Source organism: Aspergillus lentulus (genome assembly GCF_001445615.1).
Source record: "Aspergillus lentulus DNA, contig: Alt16, strain: IFM 54703, whole genome shotgun sequence".
NCBI lineage: Eukaryota > Fungi > Ascomycota > Eurotiomycetes > Eurotiales > Aspergillaceae > Aspergillus > Aspergillus lentulus.
The window spans coordinates 3,788,946-3,803,630 of NW_028322113.1; the positions used below are offsets into that span (position 1 = coordinate 3,788,946).

The following is a 14,685-nucleotide window of genomic DNA, read 5'->3' on the forward strand; positions in this document are numbered from 1 at the left end:
AAGCGACCCCACTCGCGCCTTCACCACCGATTAGAATTTTCTGGAACGACAAATCATAACGACGCATGAGAGCATAATTGTTATGCTCCCGAAGTTGTGTCAGACTAATGAATTTGATGGTTGGTCGTCGCCATGATTGCGAGTTCTGGGTCGACCGTAAGTGTACGAGGACCACAATACCCCATGGGGCAGGAATCAGCGCCAACGAGATAGTTCCTTTTTCGCATTCGGGAGTTCTCCGGGATGGAAGAAGAACAACAACAACGCTTCACATCAATCTTCAGTGCGGGAAAGAATCATATGATAGCAGCAATTGATGGGGGTCGATCCCTTGACTGAGAGAGGAATGCACAAAAGTCAGAATCGACAATACTGCAGCTAGACCACATTACCAGATTCGAACACCAGTGGACAAAAAACAGCAACACCAACTAACCGGATCGGTCATAAGGTGATCAGAACGGGACAATGCAACAAATCACAGAGCGATCCCCCTCACCGTCGGCCATTACCTAAGGATCTTAAGGCACCTGAAGGATCCCTTAGGTCACGGACTGGCCAAACTTCGGAGATGTTGGTTTCACTCGGAAAGTTTCCTGCTGCCATCCCCCTGCAACTTCCCACCTTCATCAGTTTTCGATCATGTAATGTAGCATTACCTCTTAGGCCTCCAAGTCCATCCTTATTTATCCCCCCTCGCGCTCCCCCGCGAGAACCATCATGGTTTTGAAAAAGTGTAACATCTGTGACCGTCGCTTCAAGAAGACGGAACATTTCAAGCGTCACGAACGGTCTCGTCAGTAGATCTATCAGAACTGAGGCAATCAATCCCTTCTAATGGATCTGTGTACAGACACCAAGGAAAAGCCTTATGAATGTAATGTCTGCCACAAACGATTCTCTCGGAGGTGGGTCATGCACATGTCGGATCTGCGCTTTATATAAGGTAGTACTGGATCAGGAAATTGCAGATGCTAATATCTCCACTACAGTGATGTCTTGAGTCGCCATGCAAAAGGCCACAATGCCGCGCCGTCAAGCGCGACCAACGGGGTGGTGAAGACTGACCAGCATCATACTTCGTCTACTCAAGCGTATGATCAACAGCACTCTCGTGTCAACGGCAACGGCCAATTCATCCCGAGCGTCAACCCGGTAGACGCACAGCAGGCACAGATCGTGCGGTTTATGCCGCGCGAAATCTCCCTTACGACGCCGGACGGGCTTCCGTCATCTTCTCTTGATTGCTTGGCGGACATATCTGCTCACCAGGCTCGGACTCACACCCAGCTCAACCCCATGGTGATGGATCACCAGCAGGCCTACCTCGGGTGGGGTGATGTCACCGCAACCGAACCTTCCCCGTACAGAGCGCCCGTATTCGGCCCAGTGCCGAATGACATCCTTCAATTCTGGCTGGAACCCCGGGGCGACACCACCTCAAATCCAAGTCCGATAGACCTCATGAGCGACTCCAGTGTTGGTCTCGTGGATGATCAGGCACCAGCGTCGCCTAGAGCGCGGCAGAATGGTCATTCGGCTGAAAATCCAAGCATCCAATCTCCGAGCAACATTCCCAGCGAGAGATTTGCCAGAGTACAGCGGTACTGGCTCACCCCCACAAACAACACCGGGCGCCTGATGAATACGTTGTGGGGGGATGTAGCCACCTGTTCACTGGACAATATCCTTGGAGTGTATTCAGGGCAGTCGTTCAATAGTCCGCCTGGCCTATCAGGGGATTTGAGGTATGGGCTGGATGAGGAATGCAGGCAGAATCTTCTGGCCACCTTTGGCCAGGCTCGACGCAGCACGTCAAATGATGCTTCGAACGCTCCACGCATGTCTGAGGCACCTTTTGGCTCTCCGCAAGCCTTTCCTCCAGCTGAAATCCTGGACATGGCGCTCGACTTGTACTTTCGCAATTTCCAGCCGCTAATACCGTTCATCCATATCCCTACATTCTCTGCGAAAAGGACTCGCTCACCAGTGCTCTATGTCATGTGTATGATTGGTATGATCATTCTGGGTACAAAAGGGACAACAGCGTTTGTCTCCAAGAATTTCAACGTAAGTCCAAATCCCTGACCGTCGAGTGATATTGCTGAGTTCCTGTGTTTGCTAGTTGGTCCTTGACAAGATCACCGAAGAATTGGCCAAATGCGCAGCAGGAAGTGAGAACCCTGTCGGTACTGTGTCCACCTTTGCCGCGGCTTTACTTTTCCTCAATTTGGCTGCAATGACCGGGGTAGAGTCTCCACCACTGACCCGGTTTATTCATGCTGATTTGTCCACAGGAAAGGGAGCACATTGCTAAAAGCCAAATGTTGTATATCAGCCTTATGACTGTAAGTCTAATCCTCGTCTGTCTCGTTATAGGGAAGCGATAAATGCCAACAGCCATCAGACTGCGCAAAGACATGGGTTGTTCGCTGCAACGGAAGGACAAATTCTCGACATGAGTCTCTATGAGGCAATCCCCGATGTGGATGAAAGATGGAAAGCATGGAGCAAAGTGGAATCCGTGAAGAGGTGCGTATCTCAACTGTGGAAAAGGTGCGCAGCTCCTGCTGACTCGCTGTGCAGACTTATCATCGGACTCCTGCTGCTCGACTCCTGGTACTCGTCCTTCTTATCAACGAGCCCGATAATCGTACCAGAAGCAATACAATTTATTCTACCGTGTGACGGAGCAATCTTTGACGCGAAAAATGCCATGCATTGGATGCAGCTTATTCGCGTTGGCAAGCGAATTTTGATGCCGACCGTTGTCGCTCCATCCGAAAATGTCGATCTTCCAGCGCTGGATAACTCAGTCGACGGTCTGTGCATGCACGGGGTGTTGGCAATGGTTCAACTCCGGCTCTGTGAGGCTTACCACCGCCTGTTATCCAACCGAGCAAACTACCCGTTCGCGCCATGCCATACCTACGCTATGGACGGCCGTGCAAGATGCCTGCCAACGCTTCAGCTGCAAATAGCTGATAAATATAGGGAGGCCCTGGAACGACTTAACCCGAATGCTGTAGTCATGTGGCACAATATGTGCATGACACTCACTGCGGACATCCAGATATTCGAACTGGCTGCGGGTCGGTCAGGTCCTCTGCCAGCCCGGAAAGCCCTCGATGATATCGCCGTATGGTCTCAGACACCAGCCGCCCGAAGGTCGTGTCTCCACGCGGCCCAAATATACAAAGCCATGATCAACCGCAAAACATCAGATCATACCATGTTCCACTCGATGCTCGCACTCTTCACTGCGGCGCTCGTGCTGGGGCTGTATACATTCATGGCACCACGTCCGCCAGAGACCACTGCCGGATGCATTTCCGTGGAACTCCTGGACGACGTTGACTGGCAGCAAGTGGGTCGAGAGGGTTTCACCAGCTTTATGGAACCTCGCGGTAACCATGCATTCACCGCTTCGAACAATTCCGCAGTCAATTTTATTCGTAATGGCGGTACATTGTACCTTCGCGGAATCCCAGTGCAAGGAGGCTATCAATCTGCGCGGCGCATACTACTGGACTACGCGGGGCTCCTGAAGGACTCTGGGAAATGGAGCGTCCGAAAGTTCTCTCACGTCCTTCACATTATGAGCGATGTCCTCATGGATATTGAATGAGGTCTTGTTGACTGCGCTTCAAAGGGCTATCAATTGGACTCTGCATGTCTGAACGGGGGATATCCAGTTATCGATCACTCCGGCCATGTCTGCATCTTTGATGCAAGGTTCTTACGGATTTATTCGTCAGCTTTATCTGACGGTTGTCCTCGGAATGACTCCCACGTTTCTGTCCGCCTCCGAACGCTGGACGGTTGCGTCGCCGCCCCTTATTCAGCAGCTTTTGTTATTGACAGCGCCTTTGTTAACTTCAAGATCTATTGAAGTCATGTGTTATGATCATGCTATGATGACCATTGGTACGAAGCAATTCTTCGTGTTTAATGACCTCTGAGATGACGTATGGGGAAGCGTCTTTGGATTCATGATCCCAGCGATTGAAGGGCATCAGTACGTCTATATTATTTTATTATTTACAGGGTCCTAAGAGGGTGAAGACAAGACCATCACCATTGCCGAACTCGACTCCACAGCTTACCCAACTCCTCCGGCGAGGCAATGACGCTCAGTGTGCACATTTGCCCATCGCGGAGATACGAATCTCCCTTTGGATCACCGGTCAACACCACTCTCGAACACCCACAATAGGGATCTCCGAACCACAATGCCTCCCCGTCTCTGTCACTCTTCGCCTCAACGTGCGCGCCCTCCGACTTAACCGACAAGGGTTGATTAGTCTCGGTATACTTGGAGACGCTCAGCCCGTTGCACCTCGCATCAGGCATGTGCCACACATCTTCCAGGACAAGCTTGTTCGGTCGAGGATCGCGAGGTCCGCGCTGGACCTGTAGCTCGACCGTGCCGATGCCCAGGACTCGCGACCGGCCGATCTTCCCTGGTGCGCGGCGGTAGGAGGTGAAGGTGGACCGGTTTTTGGCGTAGTGGCAGTTGCCGCCGACGACGATCCAGTCCCAGCAGCGGTTGTATTTGTGAGAGCCGGTGTGGGCGTTGGCCTTGTGGCGTCGATGGTGTGAGGGAGTGGGAGTTGAGGCTTGTGAATGTGCATGCGATTGTGTCTTCTTCTGGACCTTGGGGTCTCGACGGCCATGCATATCCGCCATTTCCACTTTTTCCAATGAGAGGAGAGAGAGTAGATGCCTCAGGCAGGATAATGAAATAGAACGAGATGAATCAAGTCAGTGTTATACTGACACCACTAAGCGATCGACAGATGTATAGATGCCTGCACAAAGATTCTCTCCTTGACGTACAGTCGCCGACAGACAATATTATAACCTGACTCCCCGTGGCAACCTCCCACCACATGGGGAATATATCCCCTAGACCGAGCGACACGTTATCCATGATGTAACCCCATCAATGGTGAAACCTAATTGCACCGGATGATCGATAATCCAATTTGTACGGAGCGACCCATGAACCAACCTTAAACTCAATCTTCACAGTGAGCCATTTTGTAGGCCCTGGGGAATAGCTATTTCCGCCCTTGGTTTGGCCCATATCTTTGACGTCAGGAACCGGGGATGGGGATGGGACGGTGTTTGGTTTTGGTGAGATTGTTTATCTGCCCACTGATGGCAATTCAGAGGTAGAAATGTGTTCTTCTCTTGCGACTTGCTTCCAGCAAGATGAATGAGAATGGTCTGTATTCTACATAAGAGCTGCAGTATTGTATGAATCTAAATCATTTATATGTCTATTCATCATCCTGTATACAAAGTAATATGTGCAACGGGTATAGTACCAGCCAACGCTCAAACACCAGTTCCGAACCACACTCTTCACCTATAGAGAAGGCCCTCAACCATCTCCGCAATGGCAAGCGAGCTCGTCAACCCCGGACTCTCAATCCCTAGCAGATTGATGAAGCCCGGAAACCCTTCCTCCTCCTGAATCACAAAATCCTGGAACCCCTTGCCCGTGTTGACGGCGCCGCCGCGGCCCAGCTTCGGCCGGATGCCGCAGTAATCCAGACTGATGGCTTCCGTGTCAACACGCGGCAGGTACGCCTTGATCTCCGGCAGGGCCTGCTGCAGCCTCGCCGGACTGGGCTTCAGGTCCGTCGGATCATCCACCCACTCGACATCCGGTCCGAAGCGGATCCGGCCCCCCAGGTCCAGCGTCAGATGCGTCCCCAGCCCTCCATGGCCCGGCAGCGTAGCCGGATAAACCAGCACGGAAGTCCGGGGAAACGAAGCTGAGTACGAGAAGTACGTGCCCTTGGCGTAGAACGGGGTGCGGTGACGCTCACTCGGCAGGACCATGTTGTTGATCGCGCACGCCCCGTTCCCCGCGCTGTTGATGAGCGTCTCCGCCGTGATGGAGGTCTCCGCCCCGTCCGCCGACACAGCAGTAATCCTGTACCCTCCCCGGCCGCCATCCAGCGCCTCGATCCCCGTCACGTTCGTCAGGAACGCGCAGTCCCCGCCGCGGTCCTCGAAGTCGCCTTGTAGGTACGTCATCAGCGCGTGGCTGTCGACGATCCCCGTCGTCTCGCTCTCCACGATCCCCGCTAGAGCTTGGACCTCGGGTTCTCGCCGCTGGGCCTCCTCGTGGCTGACGAGCCGGGTGGGTACGCCGAGGGTCTGCGCGAGCTTGTGTGTGCCCAGCGCGGCAGCCCATTGTTCTTCGTTCTGCGCGACGATCCATTTCTTCGTGTTGCGGTGTGGGATGCCTTGTTTGGCGCAGAGGTCGTACATCATTTGTTTACCGCGGATGCAGAGTTTCGCTTTTAGGGAGTCGGTTCCGTAGTATATTCCCGCGTGGATTACCTGGCCATTTAGTGACTGTGTTAGTCCATATGCGTAGAAGTACGACAAGAAGCAATCACCTCGGAATTGCGACTGCTCGTCTCGGTCCCCACTGCATCATGCCGCTCTAAGAGAATGGTCGATGTACCCTGTCTCGAGGCCAATTGCCGCGCGATCGCAAGACCGACAACGCCTGCTCCGATCACCTTGTCATCAGTGAGTATTCATTCATCAAGCGCGACGAAAGTCTGGGAGGGGCTTACCGCATGTGTGACGTCGGCGCTGGAAGCCCGCGTGCTTGAGAAGTTGCGCCGGGCGAGGAATGGTCTCGATACAGCGTTGCAAGCGCGGGTAGCCATCGCTGTGGCTGTACTGAAACTGTGTTCGAGTCTGGGGTTATGTGCAAAGTGATATTCTCTGACTTTCCCAAAATTGAGAGGTAAATCATGGCTGGGGCGCAATAACCGAAGTGGAATTGGGATTGAGGCCGATGGCCGATAAGGCCGCGATAAGACTCCTCTACCCGAATCGTGCTCCCGCGGCCCTCATGGAGTACATGGAGGCTTGCGATACACTCTACGATGATCACTCATTAGCTACGGTCGACGTTATCACTTAACAAGCATTCCTGCCATCAATGTCGATAGCTGCTGGTAAACGGTCAGGTCTGATGGAAATATTCATGTACAAATATGCCATTCCTATGAAGATATCGTACAACCCACTCTATATAATCATACGTAACTCACACCAACACAAGCTCTAGCCTCGTTTTCCAACGTTCTTGAGCATCTCATCCAGGTGCTACAAGAGTCAGCGATATATCCAATTCCATACCGGGGAGCTGCATACCTGTTTCTGTTCTGTTGCTAGTTTGCCATGGGTATCCTGTGCTCATGTCAGAGATCAGACACATTCCGGGGGTAAATGATCCAGCTTACACTGATGATGGTCAAAATCAAAGAATAGTTATTAAACAAAAATTTCTCCCGTCTCTTTGCGTCACCACCGCTGCGACTAAGTTTGGTTAGCAGGCCATCGAATTCAGCGGTCAATCGCTTCAGACTGTTCGCAACAGGCTCGTCATCCCCGGCATCGCTGCTCAGCACTAATATCCCGTGCAGGAGCTGACCAAACCTCTGTGTGAGAAAGTGAGGTGCTGAAGATTGCGTCAAGTCATCGCCTCCCGCTAATGACAAGGCAGAAACAGCACTGCGACCGGTGTTGGATGCCACTCGCTTCAAGGACTCCCGGTGAAGGTCCATAATAACTTGGAATCGGGGCCAAAGTTGCATGTTGATACCGTTGATGTAGGAATCGGCAACAGGCACTTTCCGCCGCTGTAGTTCGAATGCCGCTTGCTGGTTCAATCGCACACAGATCAACACTCCCAGTGAGTCTGTCGAGTTCTCGATCAATTGTTTTGTAAGACCTTGCCCCAGAGCGAAAACAGGTTCGAATATCTCAACCGCCTTCCGAGAAATCTGGTGAAAGGACAAAGTGGAAAACATCTCCGTCATAAAAGAATATTCAGCCGAGATGTTGTCCACCAGGGCCAGGTTGAAGTTTCTGAAAGGAACTTCAATTCCATGGAACGCATTATCCTCTTCGGCGAGATATGCAGACAGGGCCATGTGGTTACTAGTACGAAGTATGTCAATACGTCTCCCCAGCGAAAATGGGTCATGCGCAGCGGATCCAGAGCGACCCGAGGAGATGATATGTCCTATGGGATATAAGCCTTGAGTGCAGAGACGAGAAACTGAACGAACATGACGAACCTGTCTTCGGTGCGGAAGCGTCTCCCCCCAGTATATCGTTCCTATCACTCGGATAGACTTTGATCTTTTCAAGAGCTTGCAGATAGCGAGTGAAATGGGAGAGATAGTACCAGCGCATAGTGTTAATGTATGCCTGCGTAATCTCTCCCGTAAGCTGAGGGTGAGCTCGGGAAATATAACTGTACAGGTCCTTGAACTTGACCAAGCGTTGCTGCTGGATAATTTGAGCATTGATGTTCGGAGAACGCAATGCTCTGATCTGGGACACTAGGTAGTCCCTGATCCTTTCCACTGCCTGTCACTCTCGTCAGCACGGACTCGAAGTCCGGGTCCGTAGAATGATACTGACTTTGTTCTTGATATCATTCAAAAGCGGCCGCACGTCTTCAATTGCTTTTGTGCTGCTGCTACCAGAAACCTTGGCTTCTATACTCGTCATGCGTGCTTCGATCTCATTCAGAGCTTTGACCCAATTCTCGTCAATGGGTCCTTCGGCAATCAATCGAACAGCTCTCGGTGAAATACTGATTTCCTCAACGGCAGGTCCAAGAAGTTGCTCTACTTTGCGCCGGTTCTCCAGCATCGCGTTCAACTGTACAGACCGAGTCTGGAGCGTCTCTATCTCAGCCGAAACAGCACCGAGTTCACTTTGGAAGTCACTCAGATACATCTCAACCGATTTTGAGACATCATCACAGCTTGTGATGGCAGCATGTAATTCCTGATACTTATCTCTTTCCTTTTCAAATTGCTGGAGCGTTTGTGCACTGACATCGGTAGGGGTAGCTCTCCGTGGCTCGCCTACTTGAGATACGAACTCCTCAAGACTAAGGCCACCGAAGTCTATCGACTCAACCAAGTGCAACGGCTTTGCTTCGGGGGCTGACGTTGTCGGACACTCATTTGTCTCTATGTCACCCTTCTGCTTTCCAATAATGCCCCTCAACACCTCGAGCGGATCAGCTACATCGGAAGGACGGGACCTTGCAGCGCCTTGTTTGAGAACCGAGCCATTGACTCCGCGTGCGGTTGCCGGCAGAGAGGTGGTCGAGTCACTTGGTGTCAGCAGAACGGATAACGAGGAGCCTTGCCGGTTCTGGCTCGGACGGCTGTTCGGTGGAGCAGGCGACAGGAGGGAGGAAGATCGCCGGGGAGCGGGTGAATTGCTGCGACTATCGAAAGGGACACCGGAGGGGGTGGAGTGGCCTGATATGCGATCAAGCCACATCTTGGGAAGCAGGCACGGAAGAGCGTGCGGATATCGAGAAGCTCACAGCCCTCATTGAGGTCGAGAGAAGGTTGTCTGCGGAGTTTATAGATCTATGCCCGGCAAGCTCTCCGCAACTGGAGGCATGCAATGCAATTGACTTCCGATATTTTCAGCAACTCAGTCAATTCAGAGATGACAGCTTATAGACATAGAGGCATATCTCAACCGTCTCTCCAAGATTAGAGGACTGACAAGCCCAGCATACTACACCGTCTGTTATCAAGCTTCCTATCACCAGCTGTTTATGGGCAGGTCGAGATGCTACAGCTGGGGCCAGAGACCACAAGTGCAGCGTGTCCGAGGCTAAACCGCTTTAGGGACTAGCGACCCAAGTAACCCCCGCCACAACAAAACTGCCATTTTTTTCGCAGGCGATTTGTCGATTTCTTTTCGCCCGTTCCTCCACCGTCTCCTCTAAACCCTCTCGAAGAAACTTTTTCCTCTTCCCTTTCTTCTCTCCTATCCCCCTCTATCTTAAAAGAAAAACAAATCAGGTTTCGTCCTGTTCTACTCTCATTAATCCTCCATTCTCATTCACCCTTATACACATTCACCATGGCTGACGAGGTATGACTTAGTCTTGATTCACTGTGTACTTGCTGCGTTTCTACTCTCAGGCTGCCCCGCATCCATGCACATGTCCCCTCTTCTGCTTCATACCTCAAACCATCGAGCGACCAAGCAACGACTGTTTTTTTTCAACTGCCATTTTTATTCAAACTGGACACTATCAACTGACCTTTATTTCTTTTCAGCATGAGACCTTCGAGTCCGCCGACGCTGGTGCGTCCGCGACTTACCCCATGCAGTGCTCCGCTCTGAGAAAGAACGGTCACGTTGTCATCAAGGGTCGTCCCTGCAAGATCGTTGATATGTCTACCTCCAAGACTGGCAAGCACGGTCACGCCAAGGTTCACATCGTCGCTCTCGATATCTTCACCGGCAAGAAGCTGGAAGATCTCTCTCCCTCCACCCACAACATGGACGTTCCCAACGTCACCCGTCGTGAATACCAGCTCGTAAGTCGACCTGCCAAAGCCAAGTCAATCTCCACCTCCAGATGACTTACTGATCTGCTTTGCAGCTTGATGTCACTGACGACGGTTTCCTCTCCCTCATGGACGAGGCCGGTAACACCAAGGACGACGTCAAACTCCCCGAGGGTGAGATTGGTGACAAGATCCAGAAGATGTTCACCGATGAGGGCAAGGACTGCAGTAAGTGCCCAGCATTGCGCCTTGAGTCTTGAATTGTTGTACTAACACGGATCACCCTAGACGTCACCATCCTCACTGCCATGGGCGAGCAGGCCTGCATGGATGTCAAGGAGGCTCCCAAATAAATGATCCCGACACTTATGGACCTCTTCTTGCTCCGTCGGCCACTTTGTGTCCAAGGGTCTCCTGTTTTATGTGTATGTCCTTTAGCTCATGGATGATGCGACGTTTTGGGCGATTTATGGCATGTCTGTTGCTTGACTTATGTCCGCCAATATAGCCTTGGATGTACGCTGCACCAGCGAAAGGAATTGCTTAAAGTTGACAGCATCACGTGCCCTCTGCCAGGAAGCGGTCCTACTCTTACGATAGTTTGACGATCAAAAAATTTACAAGCCTAGTTAGGACAATCATTTTGATAAAGCGTAGATCTGTAGTTTTACCTTTGCGGGTTCAAGCTATCATTCTCTGTGGGGGCTGTAGGGCGGACATTATTGTTTAGATATTTCTGGGTTGTCAAATCAAATGCTTTGACCAGTTGACGAAGATTTGAAGTATCAAAAATTCTTTTCTGGTATAAGCACCTATGGACCGAACCACACCCTGAGAATTTCTCCCTCTACTCTTCCACCCCACCGGACCATTCAAGAATGAACACAGCCGCCCTGGATGGAGTATACCACCCGAGGGGTTTGTGGGCAGGACGGGTGCCGTGAAACTCGATATTATCTAGACAACGGTCTCTGGTTTTGCAGGCGGGGTCATCAGCAGGAGGTACGGCCAAATCAGCCCAACCCCGCCTTCTTTGACGCATCACGCGAAAGCTTTCTAAGTTCTGACGCTTAATTTTTATTGCAGGGTTTACAAGTGGAGGAAGATCCCGATGATTTCGGCACGCAGGGAAAGACTAGTCGTGTAAAGAAGGCTGTAGCTGAAAAGGGCCATAAGAGTGAGCATCCGATAACCATGTTTGAGAAGATTGTACATTTGCTAAGGATGTGATAGCGTATCGTGGTCGACAGGCATACACCCTATTCTTGCAGATTTATCAATTGATTCTGTGGAAGCAATGTCACGCCTTAGTCCAAGGACGAGGCTTTCCAGCGCAGCTTGAGGTGAGTGGAAGTACCTATGCTTCGCCCAGCCATCATACTTGATAACAGCGCCTGACTGTTGAGATTCAGGTCGTGGTCCGAGATCTTTGGGCCCTTCGTTTGGAAAGCCTGTCGGAGCGACTCAACGACCCTGCTGAAGATGATAGAGAACCTGAACTCTTCAGTTCACAGCCTGCCACGACGCTTGATGAGCCCGAGGGAACATTCAAGCTTAGTGGGCGAGCGGCTCAATGGCCCAGACTGATTGACACAATCGGGCTGTGTTATTTGGGCTGCCTGCTCATGAGGCTCCCAGTCACCATTGGAGAATTTCATCGGTAAAGCTTCTTTACAGTTCATAAGACGAGAATGAACATCTGACTCTCAACAGGATGCTTATGCGAGAAGATATTCCTTTCATTAGGGTCCTCAGATTAATCCCACGGGACATGAGAGATAAATTACCCCAGGAGTACATCGCTCTGTTGGAGACTACTGTAAGCTTCTACCTTTATGACGCCGACTCTATCAATTCTGACCCTTCAATAGAGATTGATAAAGGCTGAGCATCTTCACAAAGCGACCTTGGAGCTATCGCTCTTGTATCACAACAAGTTTGGCGTTCAATTCCCGGCGTTGAACACACCGGCCGTTTTATATCGCTATATCAAACGTCTCGCGCTCCCAGGTATGAATTGTTCACGCTTGATAATTCTAGTTTGCAATCTTCTAACCTTCATACAGTCGAGGTATATCCCGCTGTTAAAAGGCTACAAAGACTTGTGGGCTTCACATTTGAGTTTCCAACGAACATCCCCGGTAGAAGTCGGCCAATTCACCTGCCTGAAGTGCAGCTCATTACGCTTATTGTCATTTCTACTAAACTGTTCTTTCCATTTGATGATATCAAGAGGTATCCCGTATCCACACGGGAACCCAGCGCACAGGTGCTTGACTGGGAGCTTTGGGAACAAGTTCAAAGACACTTCGACAGACGAGAAACGGCTGGGGGCAGGATCGGAAAGGGAAATGAGGTACTCGTCACTGAGAAAGACGTCTTCAACATGACTCCCGCCCAATTGGATGAATACATGGACTGGTACGAAACCAGTTGGCTTGATCACAGCAGAGGTAAAGTGGCCTTGCAACTCCGTCCTGCGACGTTTGACGAACGCTAATCCCCCAAAGTGTCGAACCCGTTAGCAGAGTTCTTCCCGGTTGCTCCGACGGCCTCGGAAGGCCAGACTGTTAGCGACTCCACAGAAGAAGAAGATGAAGCTATGCATGCAATGCTGCAGACAGCTACGAGCCAACTGAAACCAAGAAAGACTATTTCTGATCCTAAGGCCGACGTGGCTCGCCCGGGTTCATTGTATCCGCGTTACCGGACCGAGTCCGAACTGCCAGAGATGGCAAGGTTCTTTTACGAAACTGCTGCTAAAGTAGCAGGTGTCTCTTTGTCCACACTCGTTAGAGCTGTATCGCAGACTGAGACCATAATCTCTCGGTGGTCGGACGATAAGAGGAGGATTGAGCACCATGGAGATCCTACGGAAATGGACGTGACTGATGAAGCAGGCACTGAAGATATGGAAGCCATGGAGGATGAGGATATGTCTGGGTTGAGTGACGAGTCCTAACTGGAGATACGCTAGATTAGCAAATCCTAGCTAAGTATTGAAGTCATATTGTGCCTCAGGCACTTAACAGGAAACGGGAGTGATTTTTGAAGGAAGACCATCAGTGAGTCGAACTACGACAAATTCCAGTCAGACTGAAAATTCGATGAGCATCCAGCAACGTAAACTGGTTCTAGGTATGTAGTTGGACGTTCCATGTATGGAAATGCGGAGATAACCCGAAACGGGAAAGTGGCACCTGCCGACCGGCGGCAACTAAAGGTGATGACGAAAATAGCCATTAGGGCTTAGGGTATCACGGCGTCGGTCCACCCAGGCTAAGCGAGAAATCCTCAAATTGACATTGCGTCCTACGAACGAGTATACAGCGATTGTCAGCCAGCAACAACGAAAAATCGCAACCAGTACGTACAGTATCATGTTCTCCTACGCTATATCTTTGATCTATGGATTACGAGCTAACATAACCTTTTTTCTGCGATTTTACAGTGCAGATGTAGGTCTTCCTGAGCCGTTCGGACCAACCCAGTGCCCATTTACCCAACCTCATCCCATCCATCGACTCGATATACGCGGAACATCCGGAAAAGCCATGACTGACAAATTTCGATCAATAGTTTCGTCAAGACCCTGACGGGTAAGACCATTACCCTCGACGTCGAGTCGAGCGACACCATCGACAACGTCAAGGCCAAGATCCAGGACAAGGAGGGTATCCCCCCTGACCAGCAGCGCCTGATCTTCGCCGGTAAGCAGCTTGAGGATGGCCGCACCCTGAGCGACTACAACATCCAGAAGGTACGCGAATTCTCTATCGGACGACGATTTGGTTTCGTTTCATTATGCGCATGGGATACTGTTGGATGATGCGGGTTTTTCGCTGGATTGCTGGACTTGGTTTCCGGATCCTCCGGCTGGAAGCGTCTGCGCTAGGGGATGACTGGACTGAATGGAAGATATACGGTTATTGAGAAGGATGTGTTTTGCTGACCGGATGCTTTTTGCACATATTTAGGAGTCCACTCTCCACCTGGTCCTCCGTCTGCGTGGTGGTATCATTGAACCCTCCCTTAAGGCTCTCGCTTCCAAGTACAACTGCGAGAAGTCCATCTGCCGCAAGTGCTACGTACGTCTTTGTCCCGATCGCTCGACCAGACTTGTGACCCATTACAGGGGACGCTCGCCTTGGAAGTCTTTGCTAACTCGATCCCTGGATAGGCCCGTCTTCCTCCCCGTGCCACCAACTGCCGTAAGAAGAAGTGCGGTCACACCAACCAGCTGCGCCCCAAGAAGAAGCTCAAGTAAACGATTTCTATCTTGTTGCGGTTTTTCCGCGTTGCTGGG

General features: G+C 51.1%; 6 protein-coding genes across 6 annotated transcripts; 3 read left to right on the forward strand and 3 right to left on the reverse strand.

The window, feature by feature from the left end:
* Positions 1 to 720: 720 nt before the first annotated feature.
* Positions 721 to 3,628, forward strand: ALT_8689 (uncharacterized protein; the record flags this gene model as incomplete). The annotated part of the gene is made up of 6 exons (XM_089600456.1): positions 721 to 796; positions 854 to 908; positions 993 to 2,070; positions 2,126 to 2,271; positions 2,380 to 2,532; positions 2,587 to 3,628. The coding sequence occupies 6 exons, from the start codon at positions 721 to 723 to the stop codon at positions 3,626 to 3,628; spliced, it is 2,550 nt and encodes an 849-aa protein (XP_089455349.1).
* A 446-nt stretch (positions 3,629 to 4,074) lies between these two features.
* Positions 4,075 to 4,689, reverse strand: ALT_8690 (uncharacterized protein; the record flags this gene model as incomplete). The annotated part of the gene is made up of 1 exon (XM_033557831.1): positions 4,075 to 4,689. One exon carries the CDS (start codon positions 4,687 to 4,689, stop codon positions 4,075 to 4,077), a length of 615 nt encoding a protein of 204 aa, XP_033413722.1.
* Positions 4,690 to 5,370: 681 nt separating this feature from the next.
* Positions 5,371 to 6,698, reverse strand: ALT_8691 (NAD(P)/FAD-dependent oxidoreductase; the record flags this gene model as incomplete). The annotated part of the gene is made up of 3 exons (XM_033557830.2): positions 5,371 to 6,360; positions 6,420 to 6,545; positions 6,603 to 6,698. The coding sequence occupies 3 exons, from the start codon at positions 6,696 to 6,698 to the stop codon at positions 5,371 to 5,373; spliced, it is 1,212 nt and encodes a 403-aa protein (XP_033413721.2).
* A 403-nt stretch (positions 6,699 to 7,101) lies between these two features.
* ALT_8692 (putative GARP complex subunit (Sac2)) lies at positions 7,102 to 9,348 on the reverse strand (the record flags this gene model as incomplete). The annotated part of the gene is made up of 5 exons (XM_033557829.2): positions 7,102 to 7,143; positions 7,192 to 7,227; positions 7,281 to 8,065; positions 8,121 to 8,415; positions 8,470 to 9,348. The coding sequence occupies 5 exons, from the start codon at positions 9,346 to 9,348 to the stop codon at positions 7,102 to 7,104; spliced, it is 2,037 nt and encodes a 678-aa protein (XP_033413720.2).
* A 597-nt stretch (positions 9,349 to 9,945) lies between these two features.
* Positions 9,946 to 10,732, forward strand: ALT_8693 (Eukaryotic translation initiation factor eIF-5A; the record flags this gene model as incomplete). Its single annotated transcript, XM_033557828.1, has 4 exons — positions 9,946 to 9,957; positions 10,146 to 10,409; positions 10,475 to 10,607; positions 10,668 to 10,732. The coding sequence occupies 4 exons, from the start codon at positions 9,946 to 9,948 to the stop codon at positions 10,730 to 10,732; spliced, it is 474 nt and encodes a 157-aa protein (XP_033413719.1).
* A 544-nt stretch (positions 10,733 to 11,276) lies between these two features.
* ALT_8694 (uncharacterized protein) lies at positions 11,277 to 14,646 on the forward strand (the record flags this gene model as incomplete). The annotated part of the gene is made up of 11 exons (XM_033557827.2): positions 11,277 to 11,381; positions 11,466 to 11,556; positions 11,613 to 11,722; positions 11,792 to 12,039; positions 12,093 to 12,198; positions 12,251 to 12,389; positions 12,446 to 12,832; positions 12,890 to 13,316; positions 13,959 to 14,139; positions 14,357 to 14,467; positions 14,560 to 14,646. The coding sequence occupies 11 exons, from the start codon at positions 11,277 to 11,279 to the stop codon at positions 14,644 to 14,646; spliced, it is 1,992 nt and encodes a 663-aa protein (XP_033413718.2).
* Positions 14,647 to 14,685: the final 39 nt, after the last annotated feature.